At 40.6% G+C, this 15453-nt stretch overlaps 1 protein-coding gene across 1 annotated transcript; it reads right to left on the reverse strand.

Moving 5' to 3' along the window:
- Positions 1-483: 483 nt before the first annotated feature.
- il17rel (interleukin 17 receptor E-like) lies at positions 484-15025 on the reverse strand. The gene is made up of 18 exons (XM_035147646.2): positions 10415-15025; positions 9442-9469; positions 8904-9053; positions 8052-8158; positions 7602-7716; positions 7250-7294; positions 6830-6969; positions 6447-6518; positions 6303-6357; positions 6037-6200; positions 5244-5288; positions 4272-4329; positions 3950-4095; positions 2658-2717; positions 2509-2566; positions 1617-1748; positions 942-986; positions 484-858 (listed from the first exon to the last, which is right to left on the reverse strand). Exons 1-18 carry the CDS (start codon positions 10526-10528, stop codon positions 749-751), a joined length of 1644 nt encoding a protein of 547 aa, XP_035003537.2. The 5' UTR covers positions 10529-15025; the 3' UTR covers positions 484-748.
- Positions 15026-15453: the final 428 nt, after the last annotated feature.

Consider the following 15453-nt stretch of genomic DNA (forward strand, 5'->3'; position numbering starts at 1 on the left):
ACAAAATTAAAATGTCTTGTGTTGTGTTGTGTTTTTTCATCCTGGTACAAAGGTCCAGAATTATGTAACATAAAGAAACTGAAAAAGGAAACAGAGCAAATGTGAAAGCGTGTCTGAACAAGTGTGCAAACAAAGTGACAAAGTGGGAACTCCAGTAAACACTAATTCCTCAGAAACGGTTCAGTTTAAATACCAAAGGAGACATTTCAGGGCTGGCAGGACGCCTCCATTGGGTGTGGACCCAATAATGAAAAACATCTTGCAATTCAGTACAAGACAAAAGTAGTGAATGCCAGGTGTATTGTTGAGTGTCAAGGGTCAGACGCACTGATTCAGTCTGTGTCATGTTCTGCAACAGTGAGCTTCGAGTACAAGGAAGCGTCTTTACGAAAAAATAAATAAATCAGGACATAAAAGTGTTTAAAATATTGTGAAACAGTATTATTCTGTATTCTATCACCGAATCCAAAAAAAAGAAATCTGTAGTTTTCTTTGCATTTTTTTATTGAAAATATAAATTTAAATAAGGAAGAGAAAGGTTTAGCTGCAAGCTGAATGAACATTTTAACTTAAAACATGACAACACGCACTGTAACTTTCGCCCCAAACAAGCATAATAACCAGCACATAGACACGAACAGACACAGGCTAATATTTGGATATTTAATCCCACAATGCTGGCATTGCATTCAACAGAGAACTTGTTTAGTTGTTTGAGTTGTTTGTGACCTCAGCACCGCTCCTCTGGTTATTCTGAGAGTAAGTTGGCCTTCTCCGTGTTCCCACACAGCGGCGAATCAGGGATGAGGATCCCTCCGTGTTGATGAGTTGCAGGGACCACACAGTCGTGAGGAGGATCTGCAGCGAAACAGCGAACGGTGTCAGGTTTCAGTTACGTGCAAAGACATCAAAAGTCAGATTTTAAAAAAAGATCTTCTTACCTTTTTGCTTTTCATTTCCTCTTTGTTTTCTCCTCCTCAGATACACTGAAATAAAACATGAGGGGAAACGGATGAGAAACATATCAATATACAAATAGGTATTTTGTACGATCAAATACATTCACAGAATTTATCTTCAGGTTTAGGTTACTGAGAACCATCCATTCACAAAAGAAGTCAAGCTTTAAATCAACACTAGTTCACTTGGAGCGATTAAGTGGTGTGTTGTCCCACTTACTGAACTGTAACAACTATCACGGTCATATGCACAAGAGGAGAGGGGTGGAAATGAAATGGGCACCATTTGTCCGATTCTAAGTCAGTGAATCCCCAAAGTAATTTTGAAGCTGCTATTTTAAGGGGGAAAAGTTGCATAGTGTTGCTTTAAGTCCATTGTGTAATCATACAACTATACACTTCCCAACCAGAACTAACATGTTCACAAATTCTGCTGTAACTGTTCCTCGTTTTTAAGCCTTAATCAATCAGCAAAGGAAGTGCAGCCCTCGGCTCTTCTCACTTCTCACTTAGGAGTGAGCGACACAGTCAGAGAGTTGAAAGAGTGGCTGCTGGAAGCGGTCCTGAATCAATTTAATTTCAAGTGCTTACATTTGCTATGTCAACAGAGAAGACATTACCGCAGGCCCGAGCCCGATGGTGTAATATTCTCCCTACCAGTCAGCAGCACATGGAGCAGCAGAGTGACGCTGATGATGCCAGAGAGGCAGACTCCGACTGGCACAAAGGCCCAGATCAAGTCCCAGGAGGTTCCACCGGCGACGACGTGTCTGCGATGTGCGGTCCGATCTGAGGAGAGACAGTGTGATGACTGACGGACACGTGGCACTCGGCTGAGAGGGTTTTACATGAGGCTTTCAAAGGAGGAGATAGATAAGAAGATTGACACCACTCTTCGATCTGGCTTTTCAATAGGAAACTGACAACATCCAACCAAAGGGTTATAAGTATAACTAAACTTTCTAATTTTAACTTTGGCAACAGGATGATCTTCCGATACCACCCCTCTAACATGACTTTATTCTCATAATATCACAACTTCATTCTTTTAAAATTACAACTTTATTTCTGTCGGAAATCACGCCTTTATTTTTGAAATCCAGGATTTCTGTTTTCCTTCAAGTGGACCGAATCCTCCGTTGTACTTTTGTACTTTCTATCAGTTACGTGAAATTGGACAGCTATGAAAGAAATCGGAGTTCCCATGACATCACAGAGACCCAATCAAAGATGTAATTGTTCCCTTTCCTCAGAGCCCTGGTGTTTACATGCTTTCAGCCATAATACACACAGAATTTGTGAAGGGTATGCTGGGTGTATTTTTCCAAACGATGCCAAGAAAACAGATGCATTTGTGATTGCGTCTCAGATGTCGCGTGACAGTAAATATAAACTCTACTGCTTCAAAGCACTTTTAAGAAAAAAAACAAGATAAAAAGATGGCAACATGCATTTGAATGTGATGTCATGAAAGAGTGGAGATACACCCAGATTAGATCACACAGAAGATAAGAGGTGATTTCCCCCGTATCAGCAACGCCACACTTACTGCGTTGCTCAACACAGTGGATGACCGTGGCAGTGTACTTCACATCCAGCCTCCTCACCTGTTCAAACACACAGCATTCAAAGTCAGCAGGGATTTCAAGGAACACACGGGCTTTACCCCAAAAAGAGATATTAGCTGTGCAAACATACCTGGACACAAGAGCTGTGTAGTTCGTCTGACAGGTTCAAACCGACGGCCTCATTTTCCCCCTGAGAAGCAAACAAAAGAAACAAAAAGAAAAATCCTCAGGAGCAGAATCATGCAGGTGTTGGGGACGTTGTCATGGTTTCTGTTTTGCTTTTTTATGCGCTATAGGCCAAGTCACTGTTCCGTACTAGAGAGGAATTGATTGAAGAAGGATTTAAGGTCACGCCTTAATCAACGGCTCCCTGCAACAACAATGCCGAAAAACATGTTGTCAATGCGCTGACAGATTTAAAAGTGGTAATTACCTAAGCTCAGGACGCTTTGTGTGTTTTTCCAATTCATTTTCAGGGAATTCACGATGTCAAAAAAAAGAAATGCAAACTCCTCTTCTGGAAATGGGAAAGGAGTTTTGAAAAACCTGCATATACCTGCTAATTCCATTGTAAAATAGGTTCATGTAGGGATGTAGGTTGCTTTTCACTTGTGGGTGTGTTTTGTGCTCGCTCGGAGGGACAACTGCCTCATTGGGAATTGCTCTCCCAGTCCTGTCCTGACTGTGGTTCTTTTGTCTCCCAGCAGGAGTTTAGAGCATTGCTTTAGTTTGTTGTTTAAATTTGGCCTCAAGGTTTTCTGTTTTTTTTTTAGTTTTCTTTTATCTCATAATATATATAATATTTTTCCACCAGTAGTTAAAGGGGATGAGCTGAATGCGACGGCCCATTGTGTGGCTGGCTCACTGTTTAATCCTTCTTTTGTTCTTTTTGGCGGAGATCTCCAACTCATTTTGTTTCGTGATTTACTTTTGAATCAAATTATTGTTTGGTTTAGAAATATAAAACTTTTATTGCTCACGGCCCTTACATTGCTCCAGTCGATAGTTGATCCATTTTGTTTAAGGATCTTTTAACATTACCTTCGATTGTTTTGTATCAGACGCTAGTTCAAACTTCCAACAACCTTCGGAGGAAAATTATTGTTTCCTGGAAACCAAAAACTGAAATATATAACAAACATAGAGCAGCCAAGAAGTTGACGTGCAAACATCGCAAACCTGTTGCGACAGCTCCTTGTTACAGGGACGGATGAATCCATACAGGCCTCACTGGGTCATTGAGAGGTAGGGAAATTGTGTGAATAAAATGTTCTGGCATTGGCAGTGACCTGATAGTGTCACTTGTGGCAGCTTTTTGGAGCAAAGTGTCCACACCCTCAACCACCGTCATCTAACACCAAATAAGGAAATATCATTTGGAACTTGTGCCTCTGGCTCTGTTGGCAAGGGTGTGATACCTACCACATGCACCCTGTGTGTTTTGTTGATCTGGCACCCAGCAGGCCCGGCAGACGTCACACACAGCCCCACGGAAAATGTTGCGTTGATCCTTGACGTCACTGCCACTTGTTCACGATCCCGCTGTCTGGTCACAACCACATCCCATGCTGGAAATTATGACAGAGCTGTGATTAAAATGAGCAATCACACAACACCGCATAGCAGAAAGTCCATCGTTAGCTTCATATATAATCTACCGTTCGTCCTGAAAGAACTGTGAGTGGATTTATTTTCCCATCCCATCAAATGATGTGAAAAATGTCATAGTGAGAGAAAGTGCTACCTTGGAGTCTTCCATCAGCAAAGGGGCACCTGGTCCAGAACTGAGAGCCGACAGTAAACTGCAGAGGACATAAGATGTTGATTTGCAGCGGTTACATAAAGATACAACGAGCATTATTGCTAAGATTTTAGAGATTTAAATACAATACAATCTTTGTTAATTCCAAAGGCAATTTGATTTATTTGAGGAAATAACAAGCCATTCCACTAAAACAATAACACCATAAAAGATCTGTTCAGTTCCGTTGAGCTAAAAGTGCAGTCTCCTAAAAAATGCTACTTTTTCTAAAGGTTAAGCAAAGCCCACAGTGAACAGTTCCAGTGAACTGTTTAATCGCAGTAAAGTGCATGCAGTAACAATGAGAACAGAGTTATTACTTCCTGCTAAAATAAGCTAGAACGGATGAGGGTTTGAACTTCCCCCCTTTCCACTGCCTTTTTTTTTCTTCTTCAACATTAGATAAGCATATATGGAAACGGACAAAGCCTTCTGTCTGCGTTCAGTATTTGTCTACGTCTTCTGAAAGTTTCGGATACGGATAAAACAGACATAACGGAGCAGTACTACCGGTAATCGCGCTGGGGGGTAGTCAGTAGTTCAAGCGAGATGACCATGAGACACCAAGAAGAAATTTCGATGGAATATTTTTAAGGAGAGAATATTATAAAGCGTCCGTTTTTCCTCTTTCTTAAGCTATCATGTTTGTTGTTGTCAGAAACTCTCGACTCTGTGCTGCCCTGGTATCAATCTTCTTTCCCCAATTTCCCCAAATAGCAAAATCCTAATTGCAAAGTTACTTAAACAGAGATGCACTATTGCCAGAGCTTGTGGAAACAGCATATCACCACAACTAGACACAAATCAAGCACCGTCGACTACAATGAATATAAAATCCAATGTGTTATGTCAGCCCTGTTGTTTTTCTACGGTTGAAACTCCTAAAGAGCCTGAGGAAGAGAAAGTGATTGTTACCTTTACGCACAGTTGAGGGTGTGGATCCACTTCAGTAAAACGTATCTGAAAATCAAAGAGTGATGAGAGAGTTATTAATGAAATGAATAGAAATTTGAAATGAAATTCAAATAAATCCAATAAAGCAGCGTTGCAACTTCTCAAGTGGATGTCCACACTTTATTTTTACTAGATCCGACTAATTAAATGCAACGCTTCTCTTTTAGTTTTGGTCATCTTGCGGTTGGGAGATTCTCTACGTCACTGGATATTTTTAGATCAACAAGAGAATTCCCTTCTCAAGTGACGCAGCTCTAGGTTTAAGTCAGATGATAATCTCTTCTCAAAGCACAGTCTCAGACTTTGACTTCCTTGTTGTTACAGAAGTATCTTATCACTTCTCACTCTAACGATGTTCCTGGCACGTTTAAAGGTTAAGTGTAAAATACAGATGTCAGATTGGTGAATCGCAAAACACTTTGCACGAGATGTTCAGATTCCCGGCAGCCATCACTCATCTGGTGATACAAGTGCCACAAAAGGGAATATCTTTTCAGATGTCCTGACATTCTCCATGGTCTGGATCCTGTCTACACGGCATTGTGTGTGTGTGTGTGTGTGTGTGTGTGTGTGTATGTGTGTGTGTGTGTGTGTGTGTGCGTGCGCGCGCGTGTGTGTGTGTGGCATTTCTGGTATCGATTCATCTCGATACCAGAAACCAACTTTGGGTTTCGTGATTTTGCGAAAGGTGGCCAGTTGCGGCTACTACAAAACCTCACAAAGTAAACACAAAGTGTTCCATGAGGGTTTGTACCTTTCCTCTGCTAACATTACGGGAGGCATTTGGCAGGTCCACACACACGCCGTCCTTTCTTGTTTGACACAACGCCACAACAGTCGCGACTGGGCAGACAAGCTCCCAGGACAGCGTCTCCTCTAGTGGGTCAAAGGTAATTCCAAACCATAGTTCCTTGAGACCTGAGCAGAAGGGAAAAGATAAGCTGTCATATCACATATCCTGCGTTATCGAACAACACACACACAAAGCTTTTGGTGACTAAACGCAACTAAGTGACTCACGGTCTTTGAATGGGCAGACCTGGACTCTGGGGGCATCCATCACCGCTGACCACCCCTGTGAGGAATTTAATTAATTTGGATGGAACATTGTCCTTCCCACAATTTGTTGCATGGGTCATAAAAGAGTGTTGGCAGAAACTTTACCTCGATGCAGAGGCAGGGCACAGGTCGGGAGTACGGGAGGGTGACGCTCTTCACAGGTTCCTCCTTCTTTATCTGAAAGGTAAACAAGTGTCCCACGTTTATCTATCTGCTGTTTAACGATCCTTAAGTCACATGATCAATAGGTTACTCGCGGTGAGTTTTACTATGAGCGTCTCAATCAATGGTAAGTATGACCACACTGATTATCAGTACCAAGGGTGATTCACTGTTAAAGTGATGCAGTGGTGGATCTTGGATTTTTCTAAATCGGGGGCCATAATGCGGCCACAATTAATATACATGATACATCATGCCCTGAATACTGCATGGTCTACCCAGACGCCACCCCTCGCCTGAATGCCCCGAAAAATGGAGGGACTGACCAGTAAATTTGTCCCCGCGCCGGAGCAGAGGAAATCTTTGTAGCACAGACGAAGGTTGTAGTTATGATCTTCCATCATTTCTGAAACACTGACGCTGAGCTCCTTCCTCACCGGGTTAACGTTATACGATAGCCTGCCAGCTGAAAGAAGCAGAAGTCAGTATTGATAATAGAGATTTTCAACTCATGTACTTGTAAAAGCTTATATTAGAGAGTCTAGTATTAAAGAGTAAGGTTATTTCGTAAGGCCTCTAAAATGTATAAACTTTTATTAATATAAACCTTTGATTCAATTGTTCTGGAATATTTAACTTGTGGTGAGGAGTTGTAGCTTACAAAGGTTTTGTTTTAAAGGCTCAAAATACTTGTAATACTGTATGTTATGCATTTGCATGCATTGCCTAGAATGGAATGAACTTACTGATGCAGTCAGGGACATGTCTTCTCATATCTTCACTGATGCATGCTGCGGAGAAAAGTAACAAACTTGAAAAGGCTAATGGTCACCTTGGTGGAAAAAAGAGAAACGTGACATAACTCTAGTGTGTGTAACTTTTAAGTTACACCCACATTCTGCACTTTTCTTATTGTAAATCATTTACAATCATAATGACTTAGATAGAATTTATAATGTTTCTAACATTTGCAATTGGAATACTTGCAGCAGCATGCAAGTCTCATCTTCCGTTTTTACTTTTCCTGTCTGCGATCTGTTCTGTGCAAATGAGCGTGCATTGGCACAATTATACAAATATGCTGGGTAGCCTTCTCACCTGGAGCATTGTAGGTGCCAGTCCAGGTTATGCCGCAGTAGCTCGGCAGAGTTTTCACCACGACTTGCACCCTTTGATTCGGAGAAACGGAAGTGCAGTCGTTTTCAACTTCCACCTTCAAAGAAAGGGCAAATTTTTAAAATGGTATCACGTGTCATTTCATCAATATCATCATGGAAACTGTATTGTAAGAGCCCATCATCAACCCACAGTAACGTTGTGCAGAACTTTTGGTTTCGACTTTAGTTTTTAGAATTCGTAGCTGACATATAAAACTATTGGAATAATATATATAAAGAAATTGCCTTTTATACTGGACTAACTTTTTCTTGCCTTATCAGACTTTAACATTTCATGCAACTGACTCAGAAGACAACTCCTCTTGCATTACACTCTGGATTAAGTTCCTCCAACAACCATGTTTTTGATGCAAAGAGCCGTTAACGCTACCTGCAGCCCAGACATTCTCTTCCCCGACGATCTGGTGAATTTGAGGATTCTGCAGCTCATCATCATCCCTGCAGTCATGGTGCAGATTGACACGCCCTGGATGGACTCTGTGGAGAGAAGGTCAGAGGCCAGACAATGACTGTTAGACAGTAGCAGTAACATTTAATCAGCCGAGTGGACTAAAGATTCCCAGCCCGGACAGTTAGGAAATCCATCAATGAGGAAATCATGGTTGCTGATATGGACACGTGTGCATGCTTTAGCCAGTGTGTGCGTTTTGAACACACCTCATCAGAAATGTGCGGGGGCGTGTGTAGAATTAGGAACAGAAAATGTCAATTGACTGTAAAAATACAAAAGCAGAAGTTTGTTTGTGGAACGTGATTGGTGAAGGAGAACTTCCTTCACAGTTAGTCTGCAAATGTGTCACCAGTGATAACCATCTCTATCGAAGTCCAGACCCCGGTTGGCTTGACTGAGAGCTGCATTTAAAACTTCCTTGTTGAGGCATGGTTAAAATATTTAAGTAACCCCTTTCGTTAAAGAGAATGTGCAGTAATCCTACAACATAAACATACAGTGACAAACTTATTATATATATATATATATAAAATCTTGACGTTTCACCCCATTTTCATAGCATCTAATTATTATTAATAATACATTATTCATTAATGTGATAAGAACCAGCTAAAATAACAGTAATCATAAAATGATATAATGTGTACTTTGACTTTTTAGTTTAGCTAATGGTAAACATTACATCAGTGTGGTAGCTTGTTCATATACATAGGAACAACCGCACAGAGCCAGTGGAACAGCTGTAAACTGTCATCTATCACAGTCACGTACCTGTAAGTTGTAATGCAGTTTTGATCCGCAGCTGTAGTGAGCACTTCTGCCTGCCCTCACACATCATGACTGTGGAGAAGCTGATGTTGTGGAACACGGAGGACGTGTTGAGACCCCCAGCAGCCTCCTGACACGGAGGATGAAAGATATCTACACAGGACAGGGACAGAAATGTTTAAAAAAAAGTTGTGTAACACGGAGCCTGCAGACTTAGACGAGCTGTGATTTTTGTCATGTCACAGGAAGTGACACTTAACTTTTTATCTCCCTCTGTTATTCATAGGGATGAGTGATGTATCATCATATCATCAAGTCATCATGACTTTGAATTCTTCGAAATCACCAGTTCCTCATGAATTGGAAAACACTTATTTTGCGTCACTGCATGTGGAGTAGTTTCTTTTGGCATCATGACACTCAACAAAATAGTAGGTGCTGACAGTATTGACTCCTGGCAGCCACACACAATATTCTATTGTGCTAGATCATGTCCTGTGTGCATGCATGAGATACAATGGCCACAGGTCTCCATACTCACAATCTGGCTTGGCTTTGCAGTGAAGGCCCTGAGCGGAGAGAAGAAAAAAGAGACGTGATTACCTCCTGTGAGAAGCAAGTTGTTATTATCAAGGAGAGCAAGGGCAACACAATAAGGAGCTTTTTATATCCTCATTGTTCTGTCACGGCGAAGCCCAACCTTCTTGTATGATCTACTTATACAACACTGGTAAAATATTCAAACCAATTATTCCACCTTTATTTTCTGCATTTGGAAGCTGCAACAAGAGAGATCAATCAACTGTGTGTGTGTGTGTGTGTGTGTGTGTGTGTGTGTGTGTGTGTGTGTGTGTGTGTGTCACTGAGGACAGTTCCAGAGGCTCGCTCACAAAGCTTTTTAAAAACACATCCTTGTTTACTCATCAGCCAGGAAATAATGCCCTGCGAGAACCATTCCAGATATTTGTATGAGCTGTTGTTCCAGTGCAGAATGATGAGTTTGCACGAAGGAGTTCCCTGTCATGCCTTGAATGCAACAGGGTTCTCCCGGCTATCAAAAAATCTGTTTTGTAGTTTTTGCTTGCGGCCATATCAGTGCTAACCTTCGCTGTTTCCTGCTCAGGCTCGAGCAAATGATTAAAGGTACTTCAGCCTCCAGGAAGTTCACACCAGTCTCCCCTATTAACATGAGCTCTGCTGAAGTTGCTTGTATGTAGGCATTAATTGCAGCACTGAATGCATGCTGACCTTAGATTCAAAGGCTCAATTAGCTGAGTCATGCAGTGACAGGAATTTGTTTTATAGCTTAGACACTGACTGTAAACTGATATATTCAAACTTTGACAGGATTACCTCAAAAGCAATGCTGAACATTTAAAATAAATTAGCAGTAGCTCTAAGTGTGCTTGTAGCTGTAACAGATATGATGGTAAACATACATGTGTTTCTTGTATGAAGTAGACCTAATGAGCCGTACTATGTGATTTTTAAGGCTTGTGAGGCTGCAGTTTTACCTGAGAACACCTGGTGCTGCATTTTTCAATCCTGTCCAGTCCTGTGCCTTCTGCTGCAGCTCCATTCAGACCCAAGCAGCAGTGAGCAGTGAGCAGGGCAACCCACAGGATCATCTTCACCACCAGCAGCTGGAGCTCCTGTTCTCTGTCCTCTGAGTGGCAGGGTCAGGTGAGGCCGGGGGAGACCTGCTGTAGGATGGATGGATGGATGGATGGATGGATGGTGAGGAGGTTTCCTTGTTTATTCAATCCTCACTGTGATGGTATCCAGAGTCTAATGCACTGAGGCAGAGTCAGGGACAGAGGGAAATACAGTGTACAAGCAGCTGGAGGCGGAGCTCTCTGAACTTACTTGTGTAATATTGCTGTCATACAAGTCATATTGAACATCCTCCTACCCTCTTGTTCTTGTGACAGCACCAATGACACATCTTTGTAAAGAAAATCCATTTGAGTGTCACAGCAAAGAACTGTGACTAAGAACGAGCAGTAAGTCTGTCAGGATTTACAGAAAAGGAGCAAAAAATGTTACAACTTGAAAAATTCTAATATGAGGATAAAAGAATTACCGGACACCGTTCATTTACTGAAAGAAAACCTCTTCTTGTAATTTACTGGGGAATACCCCAACAGTTGGATCCTACTCAATCAGTCACCTCAAGGATTTAATAGCTGTAACTTGATACAAGCCTAATGTTCCACTATGTCGTGTTCACCTTGTCCAACCCTTTTTTTTTTAACCACACGGTAAGGTAGGAGTGTTTTATTTATTTATTTGCAGGGAACATTATTGCTGATTGAATTTTGAGATTCAGGGTTGAAAAGGTTGGGGGAAAAGTTTATTTTGTTGAGGAACTGTTAAAGGGTGTCACATTTCTAAGCACCTGATTTATGTGTCAACAAGAAAAATACTTTCACCCAAGGCATTGATTCATCATAATAATAACTGCTGACATTTATCTCTCCATTTAGAAAGGATACTTCCTCTTGGCTCTGTGCTTATACCACACACCCAAGGCCAACACATTGCAGAGCTAAATTTAGCTTGAAGGTTAACTAACCTGAAACATTTGGAATGTTATGTCCATATTTTTAATTTTATCTCTTTATGATGTGTTTTTGCCTTTTATCTTGATATGGAAAAGCTGTTAGCAACATGTGACAACGTGGGCAGCATACGCATTCACGTGGATTGGGATTTCCGCTAGTTGCAAAAGTTAGTCGCTAACGTGTGTCGCAAGCAGGTAGCATACTGCACGTATCCTGAGCTTTACAGTACATGTAGTGATTTGATCAGTGTTATTGTCCAAAATATTGGTTGTAGCAGCTTTATATCAATTATCAATGTCTTTAAAATATCGTAGCATGAGAAATTGCTAATTAATTTCACTGAATTGTTTCATACTTTAAAAATGTTGGGGGTTATTTTGATCCTCTTTTCTTTCTCCATACTCGTAAAGTTTCCTCTAATACTGAGTAACATAAAGCGCTGAAGCAAATATTGCGCACTGTAAAACAGAACAAGTTAGCAATATAGCTTCACTTGTGTTTTACTGTCAAGCTCTGCACTTCTTTTAAATGCAGTGTTGTGCAATAGCATCCACAGGACCATAAAGCAGTTGACACAAGTTAAGTAATAAGTAAGTAAGTTAAAACCCTGCCCTTATAAACAGGTTTATAAAAGGAAAAAACGCTCCATCCCGAGGAAACACCTTCTGAAAATAAACAGAAACGCACCGACATGGTTTACCCCAGTTACACATGGGTCTGATATTTGAACAATGTTGATACGCCAGCTATGTTGCCAATGTTGTGCCAAACCCAATAGTAGACACAAAGGACACAAAACCCCACGTACAAGGCAAATGAATACAAGTCAATTACAAACAATTACAATGTAGTTTCCATATATGGTACCAAGCCCAGCCTTTTCAGCTTCCCTATATACTGTAAAATGTGAGATGAGGTCACACCATAAAGACATGACCCACACCTCCAGCAAAGTTCCATTACGGCTTTATTGACATAAGATGAACCTGTTCACTGTTTTTCCACTCCTGATTTGTTTCTCAGATGTGGGTTTGAAGTGTTTCCAAAAAAGATCCTCATCTGTGGGCAAACGTTGTCCCACTACTTTTATGTAATGGCTCTATCTACTGGGAATGTGTGTGCATTACAATACCTGTAGTTGTTTCCACAACAGCAATCAGGTGCAATGGTGGCAGGTGATAATGAGTAGAAGCCTTTCATAATTAATTATGGGGGTTTATTTATAGCAGAGTGAGCTATTAAGTCTGCTGTTAATTATCCAATAATGAGGCACTAGTTTTTACAAGTTATTAGTAAGTGGATCTTTCACTGGAACAATGAAACATTTTCTGATTTCAGTTATTCTGGAGATTATTATTTATTGATAACATATTAATATATATTATATTTTTTGTTGAGTTTGTGATATAATAACAAGCAATAAACCCATGTCAAGTTATAAACCCTCTCTGTAAAGTCTCATAAGTGTTACAAGCATTCTTATGTTGTTATATATCCAAGACAAAAAAATTGTCTTGGATGATAATAAATAATAATAAATATTAGGCATTTTAAAGTTTTATATGGGTTTCTGTACAGTTGATGAGCGACCTGTAGTCGAAACACGGCAGTAGAAATCAAATTTGCATCTCAGCTGCAGATAGTCCATATTTTAATGATGTGCTGCGCTAAATTATGCACAAACCCAAGATCTAGGGGCGTTTCAAGGGACTTTGGGGGCCCCATGCAAAAGGAAATTGGAGGGCACGACACAATTGCATACTTTAAAAATTTTGGGGGTTATTTTGATCCTCTTTTCTTTCTCCATACTCGTAAAGTTTCCTCTAATACTGAGTAACATAAAGCGCTGAAGCAAATATTGCGCACTGTAAAACAGAACAAGTTGGTTTTACTCAAAAAGTAAGGAAACTTGTTGACAACCTTTTTAAGTAAGCCAAATTGTTATATCTTACATTGCAATATAATTGCAATGAAAGATATAATACATTTTTGTTTTCATCCAGACATTCATGATAATAACCGGTGTAGAATGTGCTGCTACGCAGAGCGATTCCCGCAAAACAACTGGGGTGTCCTGAGGCAACATCTGAACTTCTTGATGGCCTAATGCTGGGAATGAGTCAGGGAAGAGTTTTACCCAAACACAGCCTCCGAGCACTTTCAACATAATCACAGGTTATTTGATAGTCCTGATTCACTTAATTACTTGTGGACAACATTTCTGTAAAGAGGTAAAGAGAGGCATACTATACATTTGTGCAGCAGCAGCAACCCCAGGGAAAACTGGTAGAGCAATATAGCTTCACTTGTGTTTTACTGTCAAGCTCTGCACTTCTTTTAAATGCAGTGTTGTGCAATAGCATCCACAGGACCATAAAGCAGTTGACACAAGTTAAGTAATAAGTAAGTAAGTTAAAACCCTGCCCTTATAAACAGGTTTATAAAGGAAAAAACGCTCCATCCCGAGGAAACACCTTCTGAAAATAAACAGAAACGCACCGACATGGTTTACCCCAGTTACACATGGGTCTGATATTTGAACAATGTTGATAAGCCAGCTATGTTGCCAATGTTGTGCCAAACCCAATAGTAGACACAAAGGACACAAAACCCCACGTACAAGGCAAATGAATACAAGTCAATTACAAACAATTACAAAGTAGTTTCCATATATGGTACCAAGCCCAGCCTTTTCAGCTTCCCTATATACTGTAAAATGTGAGATGAGGTCACACCATAAAGACATGACCCACACCTCCAGCAAAGTTCCATTACGGCTTTATTGACATAAGATGAACCTGTTCACTGTGTTTCCACTCCTGATTTGTTTCTCAGATGTGGGTTTGAAGTGTTTCCAAAAAAGATCCTCATCTGTGGGCAAACGTTGTCCCACTACTTTTGTGTAATGGCTCTATCTACTGGGAATGTGTGTGCATTACAATACCTGTAGTTGTTTCCACAACAGCAATCAGGTGCAATGGTGGCAGGTGATAATGAGTAGAAGCCTTTCATAATTAATTATGGGGGTTTATTTATAGCAGAGTGAGCTATTAAGTCTGCTGTTAATTATCCAATAATGAGGCACTAGTTTTTACAAGTTATTAGTAAGTGGATCTTTCACTGGAACAATGAAACATTTTCTGATTTCAGTTATTCTGGAGATTATTATTTATTGATAACATATTAATATATATTATATTTTTTGTTGAGTTTGTGATATAATAACAAGCAATAAACCCATGTCAAGTTATAAACCCTCTCTGTAAAGTCTCATAAGTGTTACAAGCATTCTTATGTTGTTATATATCCAAGACAAAAAAATTGTCTTGGATGATAATAAATAATAATAAATATTAGGCATTTTAAAGTTTTATATGGGTTTCTGTACAGTTGATGAGCGACCTGTAGTCGAAACACGGCAGTAGAAATCAAATTTGCATCTCAGCTGCAGATAGTCCATATTTTAATGATGTGCTGCGCTAAATTATGCACAAACCCAAGATCTAGGGGCGTTTCAAGGGACTTTGGGGGCCCCATGCAAAAGGAAATTGGAGGGCACGACACAATTGCTACGGACTAACATAATCTGTTGTTCTCTCAGCTCGTGGGCCCCAGTTGCCACACCCCTGCTCCCCAACATCTTCTAGGTAAATATACACCAGTGATGCTTTTTTAGGACAAGCAGAAACACAAAAAGCTGCCTAAGATGTGATGTTGCACATCTCTGTTGGGAGCCCTTCTGCATCTCCAGGTACCTCGGGTTCTTAACCCACACGTCTCACCTGAGTGGGACTGCAAAGACTGAATTGGCCGTCACTTGCAGAAGGGTTCCATTTGCATGGCTCTCCTCAGCCACAAACATCTAGAGCTGGTCTCGGCTGCCGTGGCTTTTATCAGTTGTTTGGGTTCCACACTGATCTTCTGCAGAAAATAGTAGCACTGATGTAGTTGTGAGCCTCATCTACCAGAAGCAATTCAATAGCTGAATA

Source organism: Hippoglossus stenolepis, chromosome 22, assembly GCF_022539355.2.
Source record: "Hippoglossus stenolepis isolate QCI-W04-F060 chromosome 22, HSTE1.2, whole genome shotgun sequence".
NCBI classification, from domain to species: domain Eukaryota; kingdom Metazoa; phylum Chordata; class Actinopteri; order Pleuronectiformes; family Pleuronectidae; genus Hippoglossus; species Hippoglossus stenolepis.